The sequence below is a fragment of the Hermetia illucens genome, chromosome 1 (assembly GCF_905115235.1).
Source record: "Hermetia illucens chromosome 1, iHerIll2.2.curated.20191125, whole genome shotgun sequence".
Taxonomy (NCBI): domain Eukaryota; kingdom Metazoa; phylum Arthropoda; class Insecta; order Diptera; family Stratiomyidae; genus Hermetia; species Hermetia illucens.
This window is the reverse complement of record NC_051849.1, coordinates 31765763-31791630: the sequence shown is the minus strand read 5'-3', so window position 1 is coordinate 31791630 and position 25868 is coordinate 31765763. Positions and strand designations below refer to the sequence as shown.

Sequence of the window (25868 nt, the reverse complement as noted above, 5' to 3'; positions counted from 1 at the left end):
CGTTTTCCGAGCCCTGTAAAGAATTGTGAGGCAATTATTATTGAAGGGAATTCACATGACTTTTAGTAGCTGATCAAGGACAAATGTGCACATGTGGGCATTAGGCATTTATATACCTAAACAATTTTCAAATTAAACTTTTGGTAATGTGATATCCTATTACGGACTAACTCCACCTACAATCAAACCTTTTCAACAGTCACTCATCACTGGCTTAGAGACACGTATAAAGTTCAATGAAGAAGGCAATTTAATGATGACACTAATTTATTTTATAATATAATTTCTCTTTTTTCGATTTAGTCAAACGTCTGATGAATTTTCCTATCAAGTAAATCCCTAGTAAGCCGGCAAACAATACGCCGAATACGAAACCAATAACGTCAATTAGGTACAGACTATACCATGGCAATAGCGCCGCACTGGATTTCATGTAAGGTGCTCCTTTATTTCGTATTGTGTAGTCAATCCAATAAATGGCTGTTTCCATAGCGCTCGATTGTCTATCTCGAAATATTCTCGACACCTCCCGGATCCGGATCATATACTCGGGGTCATAGAGGAGCTTCTGCAAAGCCCATGTCAATGATGTTTCCGTTATATTATTGAAATCCAAATAAACGCCGTAGCCCTCATTCGCCGCCTTCTTTGTGTTTAAGAACTGAAATAGAAATTATGAAGTCCTTTAAGGGAATGTTCTTAAATAAGATAAATTTAAAGGTAGCAGTCGAGCAAAGCTTATAAGGAAGCAAAGACACATGAAAAATTTGCGGAATTCATTGGAGTGGATGTTAGAAGTATGTTGTCATTAGATATCTACGATTTAGAAAAATGAAGAAAATTAAATAAAGGACCACCTGAAAATTAGAACGAAATGGAGCTGAACAAAATTGTTAAAAATTATATCTTTTCCAGCATAATACGAGAAATATTACATGCTCTGTATGGACGTCCTTCATCTATATAAAGACAGGACATACCAGAGTGTGGGATTTTTACCCACTAAAATCACCCCCGAAATATCTCGGACAGTGGAGGAATACTCGTTTGTTCTCTGGGTCTTCGGGGACTCCCTCGCACTTGGGACAATTGGGCGAATTGTCCAATTTGAACCTGTGGAGGTGCTGGCGATATCCCCCATGCCCGGTCAGAAACTGGGTGAGATTATAATTAATCTCCCTATGTTTTCTCCTCAACCACTGTCCACTGGCCCTTTCCCGAGTGGTCCCAACACTCGTGCTATCTATTTACAGATCTCTCCCTTTAGACGTCGTTTGGCTGCGACAAAGGTGAGACTGATTGCATACACTCGTCATCTCATCTGCCAAGATGTCAATTGCCATCATTCCGGGGATGACGAGTGCAGTCCCATTTGAGATGGTTCTGAAGGCAAAAAACACCCTTAGCACTGTCCTCCTATATACCGCGCTCATTATAAGCATTACATGATATACCAAATGCCTTTCCCCAAATAGGGATGGCACAAAACAAGATCGAGCTCACCACTTTGGCAATATACTTACTACAAGTAAACCGTGGCCTGCCCATGGCACCGTATAATTGCCGATTCTAATTCGGGCGTATTTTCCCTTCTGGCGTTTTGTAATGAAGTGCCAGTCCAGCATTGTCTAACCAGGCCTTTACAGCACTGATTGTTTCGCAAGAGTAGAACTCAGCATCCTCTAGATGATTTGCGACTATAAGCAATGCCATATCATCGGCATAACCCACCACCGTGACCTCCTGCGGAACCAGAAGGTTAAGTAGATCATTGATGTTTCACAGTAGTAAACCAAGTTCGGAGCCCTGTGGGACACCCGCGGAGACAACGTACTCCTTAGGTCCATTATCGGTGTCATCAGAACGTCTGTTCTCGCAGGTAGCTATCGACAATAGTTGCGAGATAGATGGCTTTGTTATCACCTATTCTGCTCCAGATCTCCAACAGCTCATCTGTGGTCACTGCAGGAATTGCCGTCACATTCAGGGATTTCCGAAATGTGTCAGTGCACTTCCCTTGCTGCGCAAATGACCCCTGGATGATTTACAACAGAAGAGGACACTTGATTTGATGACCGGCCTCTCAACCATCCCATCACAATTCTATAGGCGCTCCTCCACAGATTTACATCTGAGCTCCTTAAAGCATTACCTCTTGCTCCGCTGAATGGCAAACTACCGCCCGCTGAGCTGTTCGTTAGGCTGCATTTGGGGCCCTTATTACACTCCTTTGCAATATGTCCTTTGTGCAACGATCGGATCGACCAATGTCGATTATGCATGCCTTCGCAAAGTGTCCAAACATGAAACACTGGAAACACTGGAAACACATCTTCCACAACAGACAACCCATCAAATTCGAACCTTTCCCGCCGACAATAATTTCTGCGCGGCCTCCACTGGTAGTCGCATTGTGGCCGGTTGAGTATTACCGCAAGCTTTTCTCAAACTCACGATATTTTTTCTCTGGATGTCACTTCGTCAAGATCTTTGCACTGTATGTAGATCTCATGGGCCTGAGCGGTGACATTCTCCCCAAGTGAGGTCTTCACTTGGGTGCGAAAGCCGTTGGTTTTACCCCAGCTGGATTTTTTTAACTCAAACATTAGATCGCCTTTCTAGGTCCCTCGAATCTTGCTGACATCTCCACCCAGATATTTGAGGTCGGGGTCAGATTTCACCTTTTTTAGAATCCCCGCGTAAGACAAATTGCCCTTATTAGAGATAACGATTGCCTCTGGGCGAGTTCGCAATTTTGCTTTGTTCTTTGCCTTTTTATTAAAGATCTTCGTCCATGCACCATTTTCGTTCTCCTTAGATTTCCCTTCGAATGCTAACGCTTGTACTTGGGGCACAGGCTTTTTACCTTCCGTGCTTTTAGTTCCGTTCTTCGAAATCACTTGTAGTATTAAATGCCATGGTGGCCAAGGTGTCGACCACCGAGGCACTGCGGTTGAGGGATATTGACGGCCGGGAGCTGGCTTGCTCACTCCCAAAAGCCGCCGGTACTGGGGTTCCGAGCTCCTGCCCCGTAAGTTTCCTCCTTCTCTCTTCTTCCATTTTGGTTTTATTTTCTGCACAGTCAGAAAATAAAAGTGCATGAACACATATTTACACATAAACAGGTTTGTCTGTCTGTCACAGGCATTTTTCTTGGAGGTGAAATAACAATTGACATCAAATTTGGTGAAAAGGTTGGAACTGGAAAGGTGGGAGTGCGGGGGGTCAAAATTGATCATTTCGTTCACGGACCCATTCTCAGAAAGTACCCAACCGAAAAATGTTAAAAAAAAATCAAAAAGCCGCCACTATATGGTGCCCATGCTCCGAGATACCCTCCATACCTCCATACAGACCATCATGTCTGTATGGCAAGTCGGGCGGTACCATGATCAATCTCTCGTCCCCGTATTGGGCTTCGTTAGTGAAATTATCTTCAACTGAGCAGGGAAAACTCCTTCTAGCATGCCTTAAATACGATGATAAACCAGTCATGTGTAGTTTTAACAGCGTGTTTAAGAACCCTATTGGGAACGGAAGATGCAGGCAGGCTAGCTGTGTTGTTTGCGCATTTGAGGTTCTTCATAAAAATCTTGTTCCCCAGTGATTTCAACGTGTTTCCGAGTAAAGTTCTTTGAAGTATTTTCCGTTGCGCTTAATATATATATACATCGCTTAAGGCTACATCGAAACTTGGGTATTCTCCCTGTTTTTTCCCGAAGTCTGTTCTTCTCCTGGATCTTTGGCTGTGTGTTGTTTCTGTTGCAGCAAATCTGCAATTTCGACGTTCCACCGATGATTGGTGAGGATCTTTCGCCCAGGTATGGCAGTTTCACATGCGTCACATCGAGACCATGACCTCCCAGTAGCAACTCTATAAACGAATCCTCTCAAATGTTTCCATAAACCAACCCTGATTTTCAGTTCATCATTGACGAGAACGCCCACCACCGTAGGGCCCATTTTGGTTCTGAAGGAGAACCATTGTCCTTACTAATACGGGTCCCACATATGCTAGATGGACTATTGAGCCGGAGCCATTCCTTCGGAAAGAAGGTGAATTTCTAGTAATTAAAAGCATCAGATCTTGTTTGACGAAAGCCTCAAACAGAACATGATCCCCTGTCATCAGTCGTGGAATAAACTTGGCTACAACCCTTCTCATCCTCAATTTTTGGGTCAAAATCTCGTGACATGACCCAAATGAGATATCGGACTCCTCTGCCATCTCTCGAATCGTGAAACGACGATTGGAACGCACAAGGGCATTCCCTTTGGCCAAATGTAAGTCGTCAATTGTGGTGAAGGCCTTTCTGAACGAGGGTCATTTTCCGTTGATGTTCTGGCTTCTTTGAACCATTTAAGCCACTCGTGATACCGTGAACGACTCATCACTTCATTACCAAAGACTTGCTGCAGCATTTGAAAAGTCTCCGTGAACGATTTGCGCCATTGAACGCAATCACGTTGCTCCTCTTTCACGTATATGGCGAAAAACGCAATACACGAAAAACAGATAAAACAACTGAAGAATCGGTTTGGAGAAGGTTCGAGCAACAAAGCAAAATAGAGATTACTCAGCAAGGTTTCCGCTACAAAACAAACGCAAGACCAGCTGTCAACGCGCACTTTTCAATCCTGGAACTTTTCAATCAGACCTCAAACTACCAAAATATTCCCGACTTATTTCATCTAAACCTGATCCAGTATCCAAGGCTAACCCGTCGGTGAATATTACTAAAAAAGTTGAAGCTGTCTAGCGACTATTCTCCCTTCTCAGTGATCGTGGCGAGTATCTTTTACTTGAAAATCATATAACTAACAGGCTTCGTGCTCTTTCCTTCCGATAAACATGGACACCAAATGGTACGTGGATATATTAAAATTTGGTTTATTATGGATATATATATCCAGTTATCTCGTCAGGATGAGAGAGGTTAAATTTTTCCTATTGCCATTCCGTAGCACTAAGCATCCGCCAGGACTTCTGATATTGTCTCGGAAACATGCATATGTATCCAACTCCATTTGGCAATCGTTTTAATGTTTTATCCAAAAGGAAGTTCGGCTGATTGGTCAAAGTTTTTTTAGCCTTTTAGGCTTTATATTAAATACGAACTCCTCCTCTCACCAGGTTCTTGGAACATAAGCGTGCAGTAAAGATAGGTGATACAGAAAACACACAAGCCCAGGTTATTTAATCCTTCTATCACCAAATAACTAACAGGAATAATATCATCAGGGACAGCTTAATCTGCTTGAATGATATAATTTTACATCTCAAGGACCAATTCCTAGGTTGAAGGCTATCTAGAAAGTACACCTCAAATGGTTTGACCTCATCGCTTTCAGTCTACTTCTCGCTCTGAAAGGACATCGCCTGGGTCCGCAGATTTTCATCTATGGAATAGGTTAAATGCTTATTCAAACTGCTCGAATAATTTCGGATACCAAGGACTAATTTCTGGGTCGAGGACTTTGCTCGACATTATTTTCGTTTGACTTAGAATTCAAGAGTCGCCCGCCAGTTGGGTTCAGTTTCTTTGACATATTGCTAAAGTATCTTTCCTCAAAGAAAAAAGATTTTTCGACTACCATCAAGTGACACAGTGATTCGGCTCACCATAAAGCCATAAGTAAAAATACTTCCTCCACATCCTGTTATTCAATCCCTACAATAAGAATTGGAAAAGAGTGCTTGTATTAAAAGTGAGAATTACCTGATCCCCATAAAATGGTATTCCAAGTATTGGCACACTTCTGTAGACAGCTTCTTGAACGCTTAGGAGACCGCCATGAGAGATGAAGAGTTTGACATGGGGATGAGCAAGAATATCATTTTGTGGCATCCATTTCTTCACCATAACATTTTTCGGCAGATTCGGAATATTTTCATCTCCCCATTTCCAAAGGACTCGTTCCTTCAACTTTGCGAAGACTTTTATGAAGGCTTCAACTTTTGATGCTGGCATTCGAGAGCTATCGACATTTGTTCCTAAAAGAAAGTGAAAGTGAAGTCTAAGCAAATGGAAATATATGATATTTAGATGGAAATGTGAATCAATGAGTTCATGGAAAAGTTTGTGAGAGTATTCTGATATCATTTTTTCTGGTGTAATTTCCGAAATTTGATTGTATTGAACGCCGTTGAGATGTTCTGACTTTCATAATTTATCTGATCGGATTTATTCAACTTTAAATTAATCGGACTGAACTGAAGTTTGTTATTTTGGCAAAGCGCTTTTCATCTCGAAGTGAAGTCACGTGGATCTCAAGAACCAGCAAAAGATTTTAGGCTCGGTTGCTAGGTAAAATGTTTGATTCCTTTTCCTGGAGCTTCTAATGTTTGAAATACTCCCGTTTTGCTACTCAGATGCGTTTAGATACTCTTAGATATCGGTGACATGATAAGTAGGTCATGATTAGTTATGGTCCTGCAAAATCATGGTGATACCCTTACAAAAGAGGGAAAGAAGGATGTGCCTGACAGACTAATTATGAAGAAGCAATGAATTAAAGTCCAACATCGATACATATAAGAAAATGCAGCTAGAATTCTAGTCCTGAATATATCAGAAAGTAGCTTGACGCTGTGGGTACGAAAGGCTTTGCGAATTTCTCATGTAAAAATATTTGGGTCTGTGACAAGCTCGTACATTTAATATGCCAGATTATTCAATTTAATTTGATACTGACATTAGGCAATTTCTTAAGGTCTAATAAATTTGCACACAAAAGGACAACTTTGACATTCTATAACTTTGTTGACAATAGTCCTATTTCCATGAAACTTTCCTGTATCGTGTTCCATATTTTGACGTTTGTATCTAGAATGAGCCTAAGGGGGGATTGAAGTAAATCTACAAAGTGTTGGATGGTTCCACGAAAGCAGCTAGTCCCAAAAATTGACCCTGGAGCCGTAAGCAAAGGTTGACGCAAAAAAGAGGTGACACCTTAAAGTGTATATGTATATTTCCAAAAGTCCGAGAGGACTCAGGCTTCAATCAAGGTAATAAGGTAGAATAAATTTGGATTTAGCAATGTAAGTGGTAAAGCAGTTATATGGAGGAAGTTCTTGGAAGTAGGATGATTCAGGGCAAAAATTATGCTCTATTATGCGCGACGGCTGTCCGACATGACGAAATGTTAGGTATGCTGATTTTAGATGCTAGAAATTGAAACCCAAAACCATAGATTTTAACATTCGGCTAGCCGAACTACAAACACCATGGGCCGTGTTCTCCTTCACGCTTCCGCATAATCGTATCTGGTTTAGTATCGGATTGTTTATGACAGCTACCGTAAGTCACGCTCTCTTCATTTCTCGTCATTCATTCTGACTACAAGATTCCGGTCCAGGATAAGGAGCATCATAATTGTACAGTGGTATGTACCAACGAAAATTTCCGATATAGTGGAGAAGGACACTTTGTACAAACAATTACACGCAGTTCAAAGCAGGTTTCCTAAAGGTGGCATTGTGATCATGATGCCAAGGAGGGCAATGAAAAGAATTTCTTTTTAGGGATTGAGGAGTCCTAAGTCCGCATCCATTTAATGTCGGACCAGACCAAATGGAGAGCAACTTACTCCCACCCTTTATGGTCCACGGACTCCTCTTTTTGAGTTAATACCCAAAGTTCAAAAACTAAAAGAGGAACGAAGACGGCTACGGTTTCTTACCAGAGCAGAGGCAACAAGGGTACGAATTATATTCAGCGTAAATCCGCCCGGTCCGATATTAAATGGATGCGGACTTAAGACTCCTCAGTCCCTAAAAAGAAATTGTCAAACTCCGGGCAAGTTTTGGTCCGAAATATGGGCGGATTTAGGCTGAATGTAATCATAAAAAGGAGCGTACAATACCTACGAGCCGCTTCGGTAACGCTACTCCCAGGGCAGAGGTGAGGCAGCGTCTGAGGATTTGCCTCTGCCCTGGTAAGAAACCGTAGCCGTCTTCGTCCCTCTTTTCAATGGAAACAAGTTGGTCGAACATGATGGAGAACAGATGGAGAAACACGGTCTTTGTGATCGCAACGATAATGGCGGGAGGTTTGTCGATTTCTGGAAATTCCATCGCCTTCATAATGGTGACACATTGCTCGAGCACAGAGCTTGCCATAAGGTTAGTTGAGTTTCAACTGACCGACACCATACCAGCAATCAGATTGGCAACTTTGCCATCAGCAGTAGATTTTGGACATGTCTTCCAGATCTGCGTAATAAGAGAAGTGCTAACTTCGGCCTCGAAAGGGACCACTATCTGATTGCGTCCGTCACTTCTTGTAGGGTTGAAGAGCTGAAACTTCCAAATTTAAACATCGGCCGCTTATATAATCCCGCTGCCGTTCGACAGTGGGTGTGTGAGTTAATTCCACCCCTCTTCCAACAGATGTCATAACAACTAGAAGTCCTGTCATTCAAAAAGGCTTCAGCAGCATTTGTGTGCGAATGTATTTTTGACAGGCTGTCTAAGAGAGCATTTGACATCGGCCTGATGTGTATAAAAGTATTTTTTCTATCCAGGTCAAATGAGAGGGGGGAGGGGAGGAAAGGAAAGATTCCCTCTTGCCTAGAGTTTTCTCGGGAGCCCGAAAAAGAAATTTTCAATGAAAAAAAGGGATAATAGGCTGGCCAGCATCACTTTCCCTTCAGACCCATACAATTCTCACCCCGGGCCCTGCTTTCGGCGCAATTTTCACCCCGGGTTATTTTCTGCATAGAAATAATGCAAAATATGAAAAATGGATTAAGCCGGGATGAAGCTGGGAGAGCCAGGTCCATCGCAGCGAAAGCGAGATATTCATTGTGGTGAGGGTACGTTGTATATCTGGTGGGATTAAAAGGGTTTGGTGTATTATCAGTTGCTAGGAACAGGCGAACCTATTACTGGCGATGTCTACAGATGACAACTAATGCGTGAAAGAGAAGAAGAGAAGAAAACAGTCCGGAATGAGTGAACAGACAAAAAATTAATTTTTCAACATGTTAACGTCAGGCCTCATGTTACTTCTGTTGTTAAAACCTACTGGGAAAGGCAGAGCTGGGATGTCCTACTCCACCCGCTGTATTCATTAGACATACCTCCTTCAGATTACCACTGAATCTGGTCGATGCAGTTAGCCCTTCCAGACTAGCCGCTCAATTTTCTTGAAGATATCGAACATTGGCTTGCTCAATGGATCGCCTCAAAATAAGAAGATTTCTTCAGAGAAGCAATGCGTAAAAGAAAGAGTGGAAGCTGTAGCTACAGATGGAGCATACATTGCATAACATTCCTATGTAAAATGCATTAACATTTGATTTTAACAAAGAAACGGATAAAATCAATTCATACACCCAATACTTTACCGATCTCTTCCATGACTTCCATGCTATGCAGAGTCCTTAATAAGAATGAGTCAGCCAAGTTGGATTCTCTTAGAAAACCGAATGGGACTTTAACAAACTCGAGAGTTGAGCCTATATAGACTCTCTTGGTACACCAAGAGGGGTACACCACCCGGGAGAACAGATCCCAGAAATGGGAGGAAGAGAATTGGCGATTTCTGCAAACCTTTCAATACGAGGATGTTGCAAGAGGAATTGGGAAACTGCGAGAGCAGTGGTCACCAATGAAAAGGCGAGAGCTGCTATATTATCATTTCAACACTTAAAAGCACCTGGCATGGATGGTACCTACCCAGCCATGCTAAAGGAGGGTATAGAGCACTTAGAGCAACTTCTAAGAAATATTATACGGGGATGTTTTGCTTTAGGCTTGTGCCTTCCTCTTGGCAGAAGATTAAGGTAGTCTTCATACCTAAGCCTGGGAAAGATGACTATTCAAATCCAAAGAACTTCAGGCAAATCAACTGAACTTCATTTTCGTTGAAATGTCTGAAAGACTCGTTGAGGATCACATTCGCGAGGAGGCGCTAAGGTCGCACCCAATCAATGAAAACCAACATGTTTACAATCGTGGAAAGTCCTGTGAGTCAGCTCTTCACTCCTTGGTTGCAAAGATAGGGGACGCGATGGGGGTATTCGTGGACATTGAGGGGGTGGTTGACTATGCGCCTTCCGAAAGCTTTGTGACGTCGACATAGAGCATGGTATTGATGAAACTTTAAGAAAGTGGATCTACGCAATGTTGTCGTAGAGATTGCTATGTGCTGAAGTGGGTGTTGGCCGCTATTTAACAACGGAAGCGACGAGAGGCTGCCCTGAAGGAGGTGTGCTATCGCCACTTCTGGGGAGTATATTGATTGAGTCACTACGGCGAACTACAAAATCTGCCAATACACGATCAAACTTATGCGGATGATGTGGCTGTGCTAATTTCTTATCAAAATCTCAAAACGATGTGTAGAAATTCATAACGCGCCTTTGACTTGATTGACAGTTGGTGCCTCAGGCATGGACTTTAAGTTAATCCAAATAAAAACACAGTGGTATTATTTACAAAAAGGAGGAAACTGAATGATCTTTGTCTTGCAGAGATGAGGGGTAAAACCTTTCAAATCTCCAAGAAAGTGAAATGTCTGGGAACTATTCTAGACAAGAAGCTTCTTTGGAACAAACATGTAGAGGTAAAGATGAAACGAGCTTTCACAGCTTATGGGGTTTGCCTCGGCTGGGGGCCTCAGTTAGTAATATGATATATTGCTATCATTATGCCGATGTTCCCTTATGCACGGGTAGTGTGGTGGGGTAAGATGAAACAAAAGAATTTTCGATGTAAATTAGCCAGACTGCAAAACACTGTGTGTCTGGGTATCACCGGTGCCATGAGCACGATATCCTGGGCAGCTGTGAATGCATTATTCAATTTGCAACCTTTGGATTTGTTTATTCATAGCACTGTAATGGGAGTAGCTCATAGACTAATTCGATTAGAGCTATGGGAAAACAATGGGCACGGGGGCGCAAAGCATTGGAGGAGTTACTGGGAGAACTGAATCCAGTTTCCACAATGCCTTCTGATTCCCGGATCCCCCCATATGCTTGGTAGAAGATATGAAGTTATCTTGAAACGAATAGGAAACTAGGATGAATTGGACGGACGCAATGGCTCGAAAACAGGACAGGGTTCTGAAGCTGGAGTCTACCTATCCTACCTAAGTGGACTTTTCACTTGGGAGAATACACAACAGTCCTTCAGGCCGAAATGATTGCGATCCTAAAGGCGGCAACGTGAACGATTAACTAGCGGTTGCAGGGCAGGCGGATCGCGCGATCTATAGCGATAGTTAAATGGCATGGAGGACGTTGAGTAGTACTTTGATTACTTCAAATATCGTCCAGGAACGTCGAAATCGATTGGACTCTGTTTCTAGATACAATACGGTGGAAATACTCTGGCTGGTCATTGTGGTGCAGACGGATTAAATCTCGGATGTTTCAGCAAAAGAGGGTTCAATTTCCTCCATGCCCGGACCGGAATCAACAGTGTCGGTAGCCTTGCCTGATGCTGCTATCAAAAACTGGGAATAAGGGCAGGTGGCTGAGCTTTAATGCTGGTAAATTCATCAAACTTTTCCTGCCAGAACCAAACAAAAATACTGCAAAGTTTTGTACGTATTCTAACTGGGCATATGTTCATCCTGTAATGAGGAAGCGGAACATTTTCTATGTGAGTACCGCCTATGGACCCATCAGACGTCAAATTTTTTATGCTGATGTGTTACAACTCCAGTAGGTAGCATCACATCCTCTACCGAACCGGCGATACATAAATGAATCCGGCGTATTCGTATTCGCATATTCGTATGGGAATCTGTTCTAAGGGTTACGACGCTTTGCCTCCCCCCCCCTCAAACAAATGCACACACACAACGTCGCTGTAGGGTTTCTTTCCATGGTTACTCATCCGGTTTCTTCTCTCTTTCCTCTCTTGTTCCTAAAGGCTCTGTGCTTGGCACCCTACTATTCCTATTTTTTTTAAAATGAGCTCCACTTTGTTGACATCATCAATCGTACTTCCATAATGTCTACTTTTATTTTACGATGATCCTCCGATTTTGCCTCAATCCAGCGCTGTTTGCCGCATTTCAACTCGCTTGCTAGAAGCATGTGAATATTGCTGTGTAGTCTAGTCTAGGACCTTCCCCGCGTGAATAACTCCTCCCAGCTTCGTATCTTCAACATCCCTGCCTTGTTACAACGCCGCAGCTTCATTGATATGTGCACCCTTTTCAAACTGTGTAATTGTCTGATGGGGTGTTCTACCAACTCCGAGATTATATATATTCCGTATCGCCTCCCATAGTACACATAGTGTGAACATTTTTGAAGTACTACTCGCAATCCCGAGATTATGCCGGTCCTATAACACCTTAGAGATTGGATTCTTTGGTCTGTCTTCTTCATTAGATTTAAGTGTAGGTTGGGACACTTATTTCTTCCTTCTTCTGAGGGGAATATGTAACTAGAAATGTACTTCTTAGGAGGTTTGCTTCTTATGTAGTATTTTCCTCTGCCACCATCTGGGAGCGTTTCGACATTCACGGTGTCCAGTCCGGATTGATCTGTAAACGTATACCGATGTTAGGCCATTTGTGACCGCATCAGCAGCTTTCCTTTGAACGAAAAGCTCCGACCGCCACCCTCCTTAATGGCTGACATTTTCTCTGCCATGCTCCTCCATTTCCGGGAAGGTTTAGGTAATAATGGCGTGGATAAGTAGGGTTTCCAGTTTGTCATATTATGGAACTTGCTGCACTCTCGTTTTCGGTAGATCACGCCAAGAGCAATAAGTGCAAACTTTCCACTGAAGTGGAGAGTATCCCTTTAACAGATTTCTCCGTAGGACGACATGTGACCCACACCCAATAAAATAAACTGTGTGGAAGAGCTCTTAGAAGGGTAGTTAGTCTTATGAATTGGATATTCTCGACGGATTTGCTTATCCATTACAGGTGTTTGCTTCCAAAATTGTTAGACTTAAATGAGGCTTCCACGGATTCGGGCTTTTTTCATTTAGAAGAAAATGTCCATCTTTTTCTTACTTACATCTACTAGCTTACGAGCTTCTATAAACATAAAACTATAATTTTACTTACCCAAACTGAAATAGATAGCCCCATTTCTGGCTTCATCAAGAAATTGACGAATGTCTCTTTGCAGGGTTTTCGGTGGCTTGATTTGTATTCCACCAACAGGTACCATTCCCATAACAAGTGAGCGTGGCCATTCCAATGGTACGTGGTTGTTCATCAAAATTACAGATATATTTCGCTCCAAATCCCAAATTGACGGCAGTGGACCTAGGGACAATTGGTTAACTCTATTAATAGGAAATGTAACCATCTGTTTTCTATTCACATGCTTTTTTAATTATCATCGAAAAGGAAAGAACTATGCCAAAATCGACATCCTTTTCAATCCCTTCACTTTCAATTGCTTCCATCTACCTTAATACACTACTAACATTATTTTTACTTCCAAACTTATTACCTGGCAAGTGAGCGAAGTATTTTTGAGCCAATTCATTCTGTCGGGGCATATGTACCCAATGTTTATTCCACTCAGTGTACAAACATACATAGACGTTGTGTAGCCTCTCGAAAAATGTCATTCGATCCGTAAAAGGGTAGTAAGGGTGCGGAGAGTGGGCCCATGGTGTGATTTGTCCCATAAATCCTGATAACGCATTGTCGAATCCGTATGCTGTCACTGAAACTATTGGGACATTGAACTTCTTTGCTAACATAAGGAAGGCCTCTTGGAAGAATTGCTCAACTATTAGCAAATCGAATTCCAAGTCGGTGGAATGAATAAGTTTCTGAACTTCAGGATGTTTAAGGGCATGTTCGGTTGGCTGGTCACCGAGAATGTTGACCATTCGCAAATTCTCCCCAATTGATATATCGGTCAATTGGAATACATCTAGATTATTGAATGCTTTGCTGACTGTGTAGAAAGGAAAGTTGGAAAAGCAGATATAATCGATAATATTACAGGATGTTTGGCGCTTTACTGAAAATGAACACTTACTGTCGGACCAAAAGTCATATCGAGGCTCAACAATGATTTCTGTAAAGTTATTGAGTTTTTCTTCCTGCCGGTGACAAGCTATCACAGTCACCTATGAGGAGTAAAGTTGAAAGTAGAACCCAGAGATATATTATATTTGTCATTCTCATTCCCAAATTTATTGCTTCCTTACTTCATGGCCTCTCCTGGCAAGCTCTCCCATAAGAGCACTTCCCACTATGTGGTGGCTTTTGGCCGGGAAAGCGAAGACGCCAAGTATTCGTGCTCCTTCTGTTGGTGCCAGCCAGCATATGACTGGGAGAATACCGAATATAGCTTGAACCAGCTTCTGTAATGAGGAGATAAAGTTTAATATTGTGTGTGCTCGTTAGAAGAGTAGTTTATATGCTGAGTTTCAAGTTTTCTCAGTTAATTCAATTATTAGATTCGATATGAAGAAACGAATAGAAAAATTATAAATCATATGAGTAAATGAGTCAAATATGGCCAATCTAGCAAGACAAGCAACCAAACATTTTCCCAAGTTATTACTGGAAATGTCCCAGCAAACCTACGTTTAGATGACCATAGAAGTAAAAGCGAATGGCAAATTAAAGGTATTTTAGCTTTTGCCCTGTGAAATAACATCATCTGGATAGGTAAAGTCCTTGGAAAAATCTTGCTATTGAATATTTAATAGAGTTTGCAGTTAACCATTTTTTTTCTGAGCCAAACCTAGTAATTTCTCGTCTGCTTTCACGTTTTAATTTTTTTTGTCTGTTTTTACGAAAAATGAACTTCGAACTATCCTTCCGATCATGGGATTGATGACATCCCAACCCTCCTGATATGCTAGCTTTCTCCGGACAGTATTTTCTGGTTATAACATTCCACCTAGAGTCTTCTCCTTATCTTCCGCAAACCTCGAGTACTGGGAGAATACGTGAGCTAGGTCCTACGGGACCCCATTGCAAATTGGGCAAGCATATGAAGTAACCGATCTAAACCTGCAGGGATACTGACAGTACCGTCTATGACCAGTAAGAATGGTATACCCGGGGATTTACCAGCTTTAGGCAGCAGTACCAGCTTCTGCCGTTTCCATGATGCAGAAAGAGACCTGGGATATTCACGCTTGAAAAAACTGAGCAAACATGTGTGGTCTGGATTTGACGGCAAGCTTTAGGGCCTTGTTCGCTATGTCGTTCAGACCGTGGGCTTTACTATCGTTTATTCTACTGCAGATCTTTAGTAGCTGACTGTTGGAATGGGCATCACATTTGGAGATCGCTGAAAGGTGTCGGTGTCCCCCTCCTTCAGGGGGAATAACCTGGAAGATTATCAACAAGAGGGTAGGGCACGTGATTTGTGGAGGTGAACGACCTTTAAATCACCCATAACGATTCTACGAGGGTGGTACCGAAAGTAATGCACATAATCGTCGTTTGCGGTGTAATCGAAACAAAACGACATGCTTTTATACTAAAATGTTACCGTGAGTCTTTTGAACGCGGTACTGTGTTTCTTTTGGCAACCGGTGACGGTTTATGTGAGGTACGTTCGTCCTCCATTGTGGCGACAATTTTCGACGAGGATCGACGCTTAACATTAGAAGACATCACACAGGATCCTACCTGGCAAAATCTATGCAACTATTATGCAATAAATGTTACAGAAAACAAGTCGGTAGACCGGAAGCTGGACACTTCAGATATGAAAGGTTTTATGTATTTCTTAGTACGTAGCACGTAATATATGCATATATTATGTGAGAATATCCATTTTTGGGTGATATTGACATTTATAGTCTTGAAATTTCAAAGAAGCAACAACTTTGGCGTATTATAACCATGTTAGTAGTGCGATTTCCGCCAAAGATCATAGTAATCTATATTATAGCCTACTCATGGTATCTGTATTATAGCCTACATCACTGCAAAATTTCGTGGTGCTAGAATGAACTTAATGGGGGTTTTGCAGCCAATTACTAAAAATTATAGTTCCCATCTTTCTACCAAATTTGATATCAATCGCTATAACCGTCTCCGAGAAAAATGAGTGTGACGGACAGACAGACCTGTGAGCAGTAGCCAGATCTCCCATCAGGCGCGACCCCAGCTGGCGGATTGGGGCATACCTATTGATGTGTAAATACATGTTCATGTACTTTTTTTTTTCTGACTGTGTATGGGCTAGTGTTTGCTCATCTCTCACTACCCAGAACAAAGAACCACCATGGAAGACGTGAGAAGGAGGACACTTACAGTGCAGGGGCCCGGAACCCCATTACCGGCGGCTTTTGGGAGTGAGCAAGCGGGCTCCCAGTCGTCGATATCAATCGACCGCAGTGCCTCAGTGGCGAGCAACTTTGCCACTTTGGAATATAATGTTACAAATGATTCGGATCTGGAGAAGGAGGTGTTTAAGCCAAGTACGGCCTTACCGAGAACACCAGTAACAAGACCAAACAAAGATGAACAGAAGGCAGATCGTCGGATGACAAAAACCGTGATAACACCCATCGCATATATTCAAGATGCGCGATAGTGGGAGGTGCTCCAGCAACAAGAAAGGGATCCATTCAAAAGAAGCTCGTCAACTTTGAGATTTTCAGTTTATCAAGGGCAAACACAACGTGCACCAAGCCATAAAGAATATGGTTAGGGCTATTAGAGTCCTCTATAATAGATCGCAGATGGAGGAAAAGAATACTAAGGATATGCCGAATCCCGCTGTGCCAACCGTGTCACAAGCGACCCAAGTGACGACTAATCGTACTAAACGTACTACTATGTAATAAACGAGTACGTGAAAAAGAGGTAGATCCTCTAAATAATCAGCAGGCGTCTAAGAGAAAAAAAGGTTTACAGGACATTCTGAAAACAAGCACCAACAGCTCAGAAGCAGGAAAGCGTACAGCGAATCTTGGAAATTCGACCAGCGTTGCGAAGCCCGAGACGAACGAAACAGATGGATGGACTAAAGTTACCAACAAACAAGTCGGGAAACCGGAAGCTGGACGTTTCAGGAACGAAAGGTTTTGTATAGTTCTTAGTACGTAGCACGTAATATATGCATATATTATGTGAGAGTACCGACTTTCGGGTGATATTGACGTTCATAGCCTTGCATTTACAAAGAAGCAACAGCTTTGATGTATTATTACTTTGTTAGTAATAGCGCGATTTCCACCAAACTTGGTAAGATCATGCTCTATTATAGCCTACATCACTGCAAAATTTCGTGGTGCTAGGCTAAACTTAAGGGGGGTTCTGCAGCCAATTATTAAAAATTATAGTAATATACTATTATCAAATTTATTTGAACAGATATCGGTATCGAAAATATTTCGGAGCACAGGCACCATAAAGTGACAGCGTAATGATTTTTTTCAGATTGAAATTGATGTGCCCCAGGAGTACCTTGCTTCCGTGGGTTTTCCGCAGGGTTCCGTATTGGGCCCACTACTGTGGAACATCATGTACTTAATGATGTACTTAATCTCTGGAGTGATGCCGATTGACAACTTGGCAGATGAGATGGCGAACATATACAATGCGAAGCCAATCTCTCCCTCACCGCAGACGAAGAAGAGAGAGGAAGAGATCCATAAATAGATGGCAAGAGCGGTGGGAACGCTTGAGAAAGCGTCGGTGGCCTCACAGGCTCGTTTCTGCCAATGGAATGGTTGGAGAGACGACACGGTGAGATTATTTATAATCTCAACCAGTTTCTCACGGGCACGGAGGATATCACCATTACTTGCACAGGCTTAAATTAGGGACCTCACCCGACTGTCCAAATTGCGGTGGAGTCCCAGAGGACCCAGAGCATGTATTCTTCCACTGTGCGAGATTTATGGAAGAAAGGAGGTACCAAAAAATCTGGTGCCGAAAATGATAGCACATCAAGAAAATTGGGATGCGATCAACTCCATGATCGACCTGTGATGCAATACCTTATGGTGGTTCCGGGGGCAGGGAGGGAGTCGGAGTGGTTTTAGTGGGTAAAAATCCCACACACCGGTGTGTCCAGATAAGTGTCTTTTGAAGATTTCCTATTCCTCCTTTAACAAAAATTTGTTTGCAAAAAAAAAATTTGAAAAAAAGGAACACCCCAAGCGAGATCGTGGCCACATGCGCTGATTATAAAACTAGCAAGCGAGCTGATATATGCGGAAATCTTGCAGAAGATTAAGGCAGACAGTTTCCTCCAGGACTGAGCACGTGAACAGGATAAGTTGCACGCAGAAAGGTGATTTACTCCTTGAGCTTAGACCTGGGGAGAGTTAGTCTCACGATCTCGATAAGAAGAGAGAATCATCATTGGGCAAAGCAGCGGAAGTAAAAATGAGTCAGGACTCAATGTTGATTAAGTGCAAAGACCTGGATGAGATCACCACAAAAGCGGAGATCTGCGAGTCCTTGCAGACTCAACTAGATTCTATCCTTGAGTCCATTGTGATCAGGCTACGTAATGTATATGGTGGTACTCAGACGGCCAGAATAGTCTTGCCATTCGAAGCAGCGAAAAAAGCTGTTGCTGTTGGTAAAATTCCCGTTGGCTGGGTTAGCTGTCGACTGCGAGAGCAGATATCGCCAAGGAGATGTTTCAAATGCCTGGAATTTGGACACATTTCGGGAAATTATGCAGAAGATGCAGAGAGGAAGTACATAGGAATTTTTTCCTAATTCCGAAGCGAAATAATCCTTTAGGTGATCCTTCGTCTTATAGGCCTATATGCCTATTAAACGGTGTCAGTAAACTCTCCGAACGAGTCTATTTTAGATGACTTGTACCGTTTGCAGAAAAGGAGCGTGGCCTCTCAGATAGGGAGTTCGGATTCCGAAAGACAAGATCTACTGTCAATGCGAGCAGTACGATGACCAAAATTGCGAAGGAAGCAATAGACGCCAATAAATCTTGCACCATAGTGAGTCTCGACGTGAAGAATACCTTCAATGGCGCAAAATGGAGCAAAATAATTGCGGGTTTAGCCAAATTGGGCGCTCCCAAATACCTAGTGCGCATAATCATGGAATTCCTCCGGGAGAGACAATTATGTTACGATTCGAGGTTCCACAAGTATCAGTCCTCGGTCCTCTCCTGTGGATAATAATGTATGATGGAATTTTAAAGTTGTAACTGCCCAAAGAAGTGACAATTTTTGGCTTCGCATCATTGAATTCACAACCAACGCTCAAATATCTAGGAGTCTTGGTTGATCAATGGTTGGAATTCAAGCCTCATCTTGAGAATTTAGCAACTAAGGCTTTCGGAGTGGGTATATTGTTGGCAAAAATGTTGCCAAATGTAGGTAATCCTAGGCAAAGCCGTTGACTCCTTATCTCGAGAGTTGTCAGCTCCATCTTGTTTTATGCAGCTCCAGTCTGAACATCGGCAGTAAAGCTAGAAGCAAATAAAAGGAAAATAGCAGCGCCATATCGATTGAGTGCATGCGAACGTCGTGCTCTTACCGTACAATATCAGACGAAGCAGCATGTATGATAGCAGGAATGGTCCCAATCGATATCTTGGCGATCGAGGGTCAACGTCTCTATGACCCATCATATGCAATCGGTGAGTCGTATACCTATCGTCGGCAATTAGCACGAAGTGAATCTATTTTGGAATGTCAAAAAAGATGGGATGATTCACATAAAGGACGCTGGACACGCAGCCAGTGGTGGAAAAATTCATTAAGGAGGAGCTTCAGAGGAAAGTAGCAAACGATACGAACCGGAGTTCGTAACTGATCCTGCTCTGCAATGTAATACGGAAATGGTAGTCCCGCGGTGTAAGCGAAGGAAAAGGCGGTGGTTTTAGCGAATAAAAGTGTCACATAACCGCATGGCAGGAGCCGGCGGTAGGTTTTGAACCTTTCCACCTTCCAACGTCAAAAAAAGACAGACAAACGGTCAGACAAACAAACAGACAGACAGTAAACAGATTTTAATAAGGTTTTGTTTTACACAAAACCTTAAAAACTAGTCAAGCTTTATTTGGATTTTATGATGTTTGTTCACTGGACGATGCACTATGCGCTAGCGACAGTGGATCGTGATAAGTCGGCCGCTATGTGCCTAGGTCCCTGTTCCTCTGCTGCTCACTAGTTAATACTAGATCCGCTTTCACCACTACTGCAGACTGCGTTAGCAACGTCAGCATTGAAGAAATTGACAATCCGTAAAGCTATTCTATTTTTAAAGTCCGCTTGGTATTCATTTCCAGGAATGTACTGCAATCGAGTTGGAGGAAACTTTGGACTATTATACCAATAGCGCTGTCATGAATATGGCCGAGCAAAGTGACTTTTAAGAGGAAGACAATAGACGTTAGTAGGAACTAAGGAAGAATTGTTCTAACTTCTGGATCAAATAAATCTTGAGTTTTCGAATGGCACAATACACAATTTAAGGTATCCTTATAATTGCAGGAAGTAGACTGGAGCTCAGGTCGAAAAGTTGTATAATGACATTATTGACCGGAAGCTTAATTTAGCGACTAGCTACGATTCCGAGGACGGGGAATTGAAAACACTGTTCCCCATGTAGGGGCAATTAATTTTGCTAATAATTTGCTTAGCTGGACTAAGCAAAACAATAGTTTTTTGGTAAATATACCAATCTCCAAAATTGTTACCATGCAAAATGTTAGAGACATAGCTGTAAGCTTGTCTGCAAAAGCTGACAAAAGGCAATCTAAGACAATTTCTTTATTTCCTAATCTCATTATTTTATACATTATCTATTCTAGTAATTATTTTGAATCTATATTTTTTTAAATCGCTTGGAATTTAGAAATGATATAAAATTAGAATTAGCAAAAGCTTTTTTCTAATTTTCGAGCGGTTACTTTACTTTCTTTTCGCATTTAATCATTGTTAATATTTTTTGCAAGGAAAATTTCATGGGATTGGTGACTATTTCTCTACAATTTAAAATTCGATTTTGTTAAGTAGTTTTTCTAGTTATACAGTTCACTTATATTTTAAAATTTTGAGAATCCACGATAGGCTTATCATCTAAAACTACGAGCAGTTTGAGAGGTGGAAGCAACATTTCATCACAAATCTAAATCGTTTTACAGCTTCTGAAGGTCAACCTTTCTTGAATTAATTTAGCCACCTATCAACCATCAATGATAGATATAGACTGGAGCGTTTTTTCGAGTTTTCATTAAAAGATTCTTTCATACAGATACAGATTGGCAACTTAGCTCACAGTTGTGTATATGGTTATACCGTTTTTCTGTTTTCACATTTGTGATTGTTTCAAAACATCTTGTGTATATCTATTGATTCACTGCTTCCCCTCACAATTATTTGCTTCAAGCACCAGAAACACCTTTTACTCGCTTGAGTTCTCAATCTGCTTCTGTAATGCATATGTATCATCGAGATAGTTCTTTGCAGACAAGTGCAGTAGTGGGGAATTATAAATTCGATTACTAATTCGTCATGGATGATTGAGAATTTTGTGATATTGGAAGTGATCAAGAAGAGCATTCAGTGATTTAACATGGGGTTATGTGTGCATTGAACTCCAAATGATTACAAGTACCATACCATCGTTGGAAGAATTGAGCTGACACTGGAAAACACTAGTCACTATCACAGTTTGATGTCACTGTTCGAACTTTCCTTCCACACTGATCATCACTAGCCTCTTATGTTTATCTACTTTCGGCACGTTAGTGAATCTTATCAAAGCGTTTAAAATCTTGAATGAATCTGAAGATTTCTTAGATAACGTGATTTGCTGTATTTTAATGAAACTGAAGCTTAATGTAGGTATTTGTATGTAAACTCGCATATGCATGTAATCAATCAGAGTCGGAATCGAAATAAAACTATCTCCAAGCGACCGGACACTGAATATCACAGAGTACAAGCAAAACCGGCCTTCGTTATCACAAGTATGGCGATCACATGTGAATTCATATGAAAATTAGTATGAACACTGAAACTCGAGAGAATTCTGAAGGGTCAAATGCTCGACTCGGACCATTATAAGCATTCGGCTGTATTGTGAGCGAATGCGTCGATTTAGACATCCATTACAGTGGGTATGTGTATTTCTTTAGTATGCTCGAAGTTAAAGACTAGCCATATGGTTAAGAGTCTGCTTGCAGATCCTATTACGCATGCGAACCATGGTGCTCACATTGTATCATATCTGTGTTCTATGATGTTCACCCTACAGATTTTCGGATCATGTGTTTTTTCAATTGAAATTTTGCCTAGTAATTTCGCCACTTTTGAAAGGCTCTTTTATCCAGACAAGTTATTTGTTGCATTATAAGAGGAAATCTGTACATGCTTGGATGAATGTGGGCAAGCGGAATAAATTTGTTAGTATCGACCAGAGAGCAATCTCCAAAGATACTTGGCATTTGTTGTTGTTGGAAGTTGAAGCAGGTTTCTGAGAAAGATAATGACGAAGTAGGAGATTGTCAAGGTTTTGTGAAAAAAGAAAATCTAACCTGCGTCTGTCAGCTTGTTTGTCCCTTGGCTGTCTGTCATACCCCTTTATTCGAGAACGACAAAAACAATTATTACAAAATTTGGTGCACTTGTTTCGTGACATCTGCCGTGGTTGGACGCACTTCGTGTTTGTATCGAGTGCTGTTTAGTTTCAAGTTAAATCTCTTCTTGCCTATCCACATGGGTATAATAAACCGTGTTTCTTTTTGTTTTGTTCCTTTGGCTGTGAATCTGTTCCTGCTAAAAAAAGATGAGTGCTTAAGTTTTATTTCTGCTCTTATTTTGCCAGAACAACGTTCAGACGTAAAAATACTTCGAGCACTATGCGGCCTCTAGTATATGTTTCACGACAACCCCAATTTTCCGCCCAAGCGTTAAAATCGCCAGCTATTATTATTGGGTTGTGGCGGCTTGCTTCGGAAGCTAATTTTTCCACCATCAGTGCGAATCTAGCGTGAGGGCTGAATGCCGCCTACTTTAGCTCGTGTTGATTGTCGCTTTGCCGCTTCTGTCTGATACAAAGACACCACTGTGGAAGTCTCCTAAGTGGCCGACAACGACCTAGAGGGCAGAGCTATCCCCAAAATCTAAACAAATTGGCTAAGTTGACCGTGAAGGTCCGCCCGCAAAGATTGAAGCTCCATTAAAGTGCTCGGTCGACACATTCTTGCACGCCTCTGTGCTAGCCAGGCTCGGGAATGTGGGGGGGTCCTTTGAGCGCTTTGATCCCTCACGCTTCATTACTACAAAACAACGTGTCTATTCCGATGCGTGGGCCCGCACCGGATTCCAAAATAGACATTACAAGGGACTTCGCGACGGCCTATCGAATGATAAACAGAACGCGAACTAAAATTGGAAAATAGAAAAGAAAAAAAAACAGCTCGACCGCGCGCGTGGAGCCGTAAGTCTCCGGACCCGAGTGCCGCGATCAAGGAGGGGAAGATCCACGACGGATCACCGTCTCAATTATTGCCTCTTCCGCCTCAGATCTTGTATGAGGCGCGGCCACTGAGGTTCCCACCCTTCCTCGACATCCTCAGGCCAGTTTATCATTTTGAGGATGTCCCTTCTAGAAGTTCCGCGGGAGAAAGGAGGAAAAGAGAGGGAGGAAGTCCTCAAATTACAATTGAATTACTCAACCATAATTATATTATCATCTAAATAAACTTATAAACATGAATAATAAAAAAAAATAAAAATAGAAATAAAAAAAAATAGTTAAATGGAATGCAAGACTAAAGGAGAAAAAAAAATATGGATCGAAAGCAAAAGAAATTAAAAAAAATAGAAAAAAAACTTACCCAGGTCGTCACTACGAGCTCGGGATGATTCTGGTGTACAAATTCTAAAATTTTTATAAAAACAATTATAAGAAAAATTAATTCATTATTATATATTTATGTTATTCTAACTTGACGATTCCTTCTCGGGCAAAATATGAACCACTTGGCATCAAGCAGGCGTATTGCTTAAATTCTTACAGAAACGATTAATATGTTATGTTAGAATCCACACGTTTCTTAGCTATTCAAAATCTATCGTTTCCTACGAACGACAACCTTTCCGAAATTTCTATCAGACGTTCGAAACTTGCAATCACTCCCGTTTCTTCTCTGATTCAAAACTCTAGTTCTCTACCAACGACAATTTTTCCCGAATTTCTATCAACGTTCGAAATCACTCCTTTGCTTTTCTCGCCCACCGTTCTTCAGCCAAAAAGAAACTCAACTCCTTCTCGTCTCGCCGACAGTTCTCCAGCCAAAAAGAAAACTCAACTCCTTCTCTCGCCCACCGTTCACCAGCCAAAAAGAAAACTCAACTCCTTCTCGTCTCGCCCACAGCTCTCCAGCCAAAAAGAAACTCAACTCCTTCTTGTCTCGCCCACAGTTCTCTAGCCAAAAAGAAACTCCACTCCTTCTCTCGCCCACCGTTCACCAGCCAAAAAAAAACTTAACTCCTTCTGTCTGTCCCGCTTCGCCTCCTCTTTGTTCTTTCTTCGCGCACCGCTTCACTTCCCGCTACATAGCCTTCAACTGTCGCTAGGCAATGTTGCGGCAACATGCGCATGCGCCTGCGGATGCGGCAAATCATTCGCCTCTTGTCAAGATCAACTCGCCCGAATACATTCAATAATGTGCAATCTGCGGCAAACATTAGGGCAATTGCACACTATTAAATGCATTGTTTAAGCAAATTAATTAAGAAAGAGCCGAATGAGATTCCGCTCCCGTCGCGCAGCCGCGGTCACTACCACGCTCTTACATCCAATCAAACTTTAAAGTATAAATCTGTTTCTGTATTCTTTGGTGTGTGTTTTCCCCTGTAAACAGGCATTTCTGCCTTAGTCAAGATAGGCCATGGAGGTTAGGGAATGTGAACCCCCGGACAAGGGGAAAATAAATTTAGACCGGTCCGTCTCCCAAATGCCAACATCACCTCAGGCACCTGTAGGGGCACAGTTCAAAAGCCCAACAGAAATCGGGGGCTATGTCCTAACCAGGAAAGAGAGAAGGGCTTCGAGGAGCCTGTCAAGGTCCCCAATTCAATCTGCCACGATCAAACAACAAAAGGTTTCTGGAATTCTACCAGCCACGGCTCAACTCCAAGCTTTCCCTGTCTTCAGTCTCAGGTCATAAGTAAAACCTTTTCTCCAATGGAGAAGCAAAATATAGTTCATATGGAGCAAACAACCCCAGTGTACAATGCTCAATGTAAAGCGTACACAGTATGTGTGGAGAGAAGCAACCCCACGACGTACATAGACAAAATTAATGGACAAGAAAGAATTGAGGCTTTCAAACCCCTCAATTTCCATAAACTTACGAAGCGTCTTAATCTCAATGACCAGGTAATTATGATCAAGAAAGATGAACCTACGAGGATAAAAGTTTATTGTAAATCAGCGTCCTGCGCATCCGATAATCGCTTGAGCATAGTAGGGCTAAAAGCATACATTTCCTTGGGACATTAACTCTCCAATTAAAATAGCGAAAGTGCAAAGACTGAATTTCAGATCTAAGGAAAACAAAGATCTCTTCTTGCCATTTCGAACAGTAAAACTAACCTTCTGACATCCCCGAAAATATCTCAATCGGTAGCGTGAGGGTAGAGGTTGACCGTTACTTGAATAGATCAAGACAATGTTTTGCGTGTGGTAGATTGGGCCACATTGACACGAACAGTAAAGCGAAATTGAGTAGATTTTTAAAATGCAGTGGTCCTAAAGATCAGTGTGATGGCAACTCTTGCGAAAAAAAATGTGCTCTATGCGGTAAGTCAGACCATGACGCTAGGGACAGAAATTGCACCATCTGGGTCGAACATTTGACGACCATCAAGACGGCAGCAATAAAAAATGTCTCCATGAGGGAAGCTGCCAAAGAAGTAAAAAATTATTATGATTCATTAGACAGCGAAGTTGACT

General features: G+C 41.9%; 1 protein-coding gene across 1 annotated transcript; it reads right to left on the bottom strand.

Moving 5' to 3' along the window:
• Positions 1 to 255: 255 nt before the first annotated feature.
• On the bottom strand, positions 256 to 21890 carry LOC119660056 (UDP-glycosyltransferase UGT5-like). The gene is made up of 7 exons (XM_038068438.1): positions 21524 to 21890; positions 14150 to 14305; positions 13978 to 14068; positions 13438 to 13893; positions 13044 to 13247; positions 5721 to 5995; positions 256 to 661 (listed from the first exon to the last, which is right to left on the bottom strand). Exons 1-7 carry the CDS (start codon positions 21524 to 21526, stop codon positions 263 to 265), a joined length of 1584 nt encoding a protein of 527 aa, XP_037924366.1. The 5' UTR covers positions 21527 to 21890; the 3' UTR covers positions 256 to 262.
• Between the last annotated feature and the right edge of the window lie 3978 nt (positions 21891 to 25868).

Excerpts from the sequence above, each read along its gene's own strand:
- LOC119660056 (XM_038068438.1), bottom strand. Across the intron at positions 14,069-14,149 it reads TTGCCAGGAGAGGCCATGAA|GTGACTGTGATAGCTTGTCA; the intron begins GTAAGGAAGCAA and ends TACTCCTCATAG. Across the intron at positions 13,894-13,977 it reads ATATGACTTTTGGTCCGACA|TCAGCAAAGCATTCAATAAT; the intron begins GTAAGTGTTCAT and ends CTTTCTACACAG.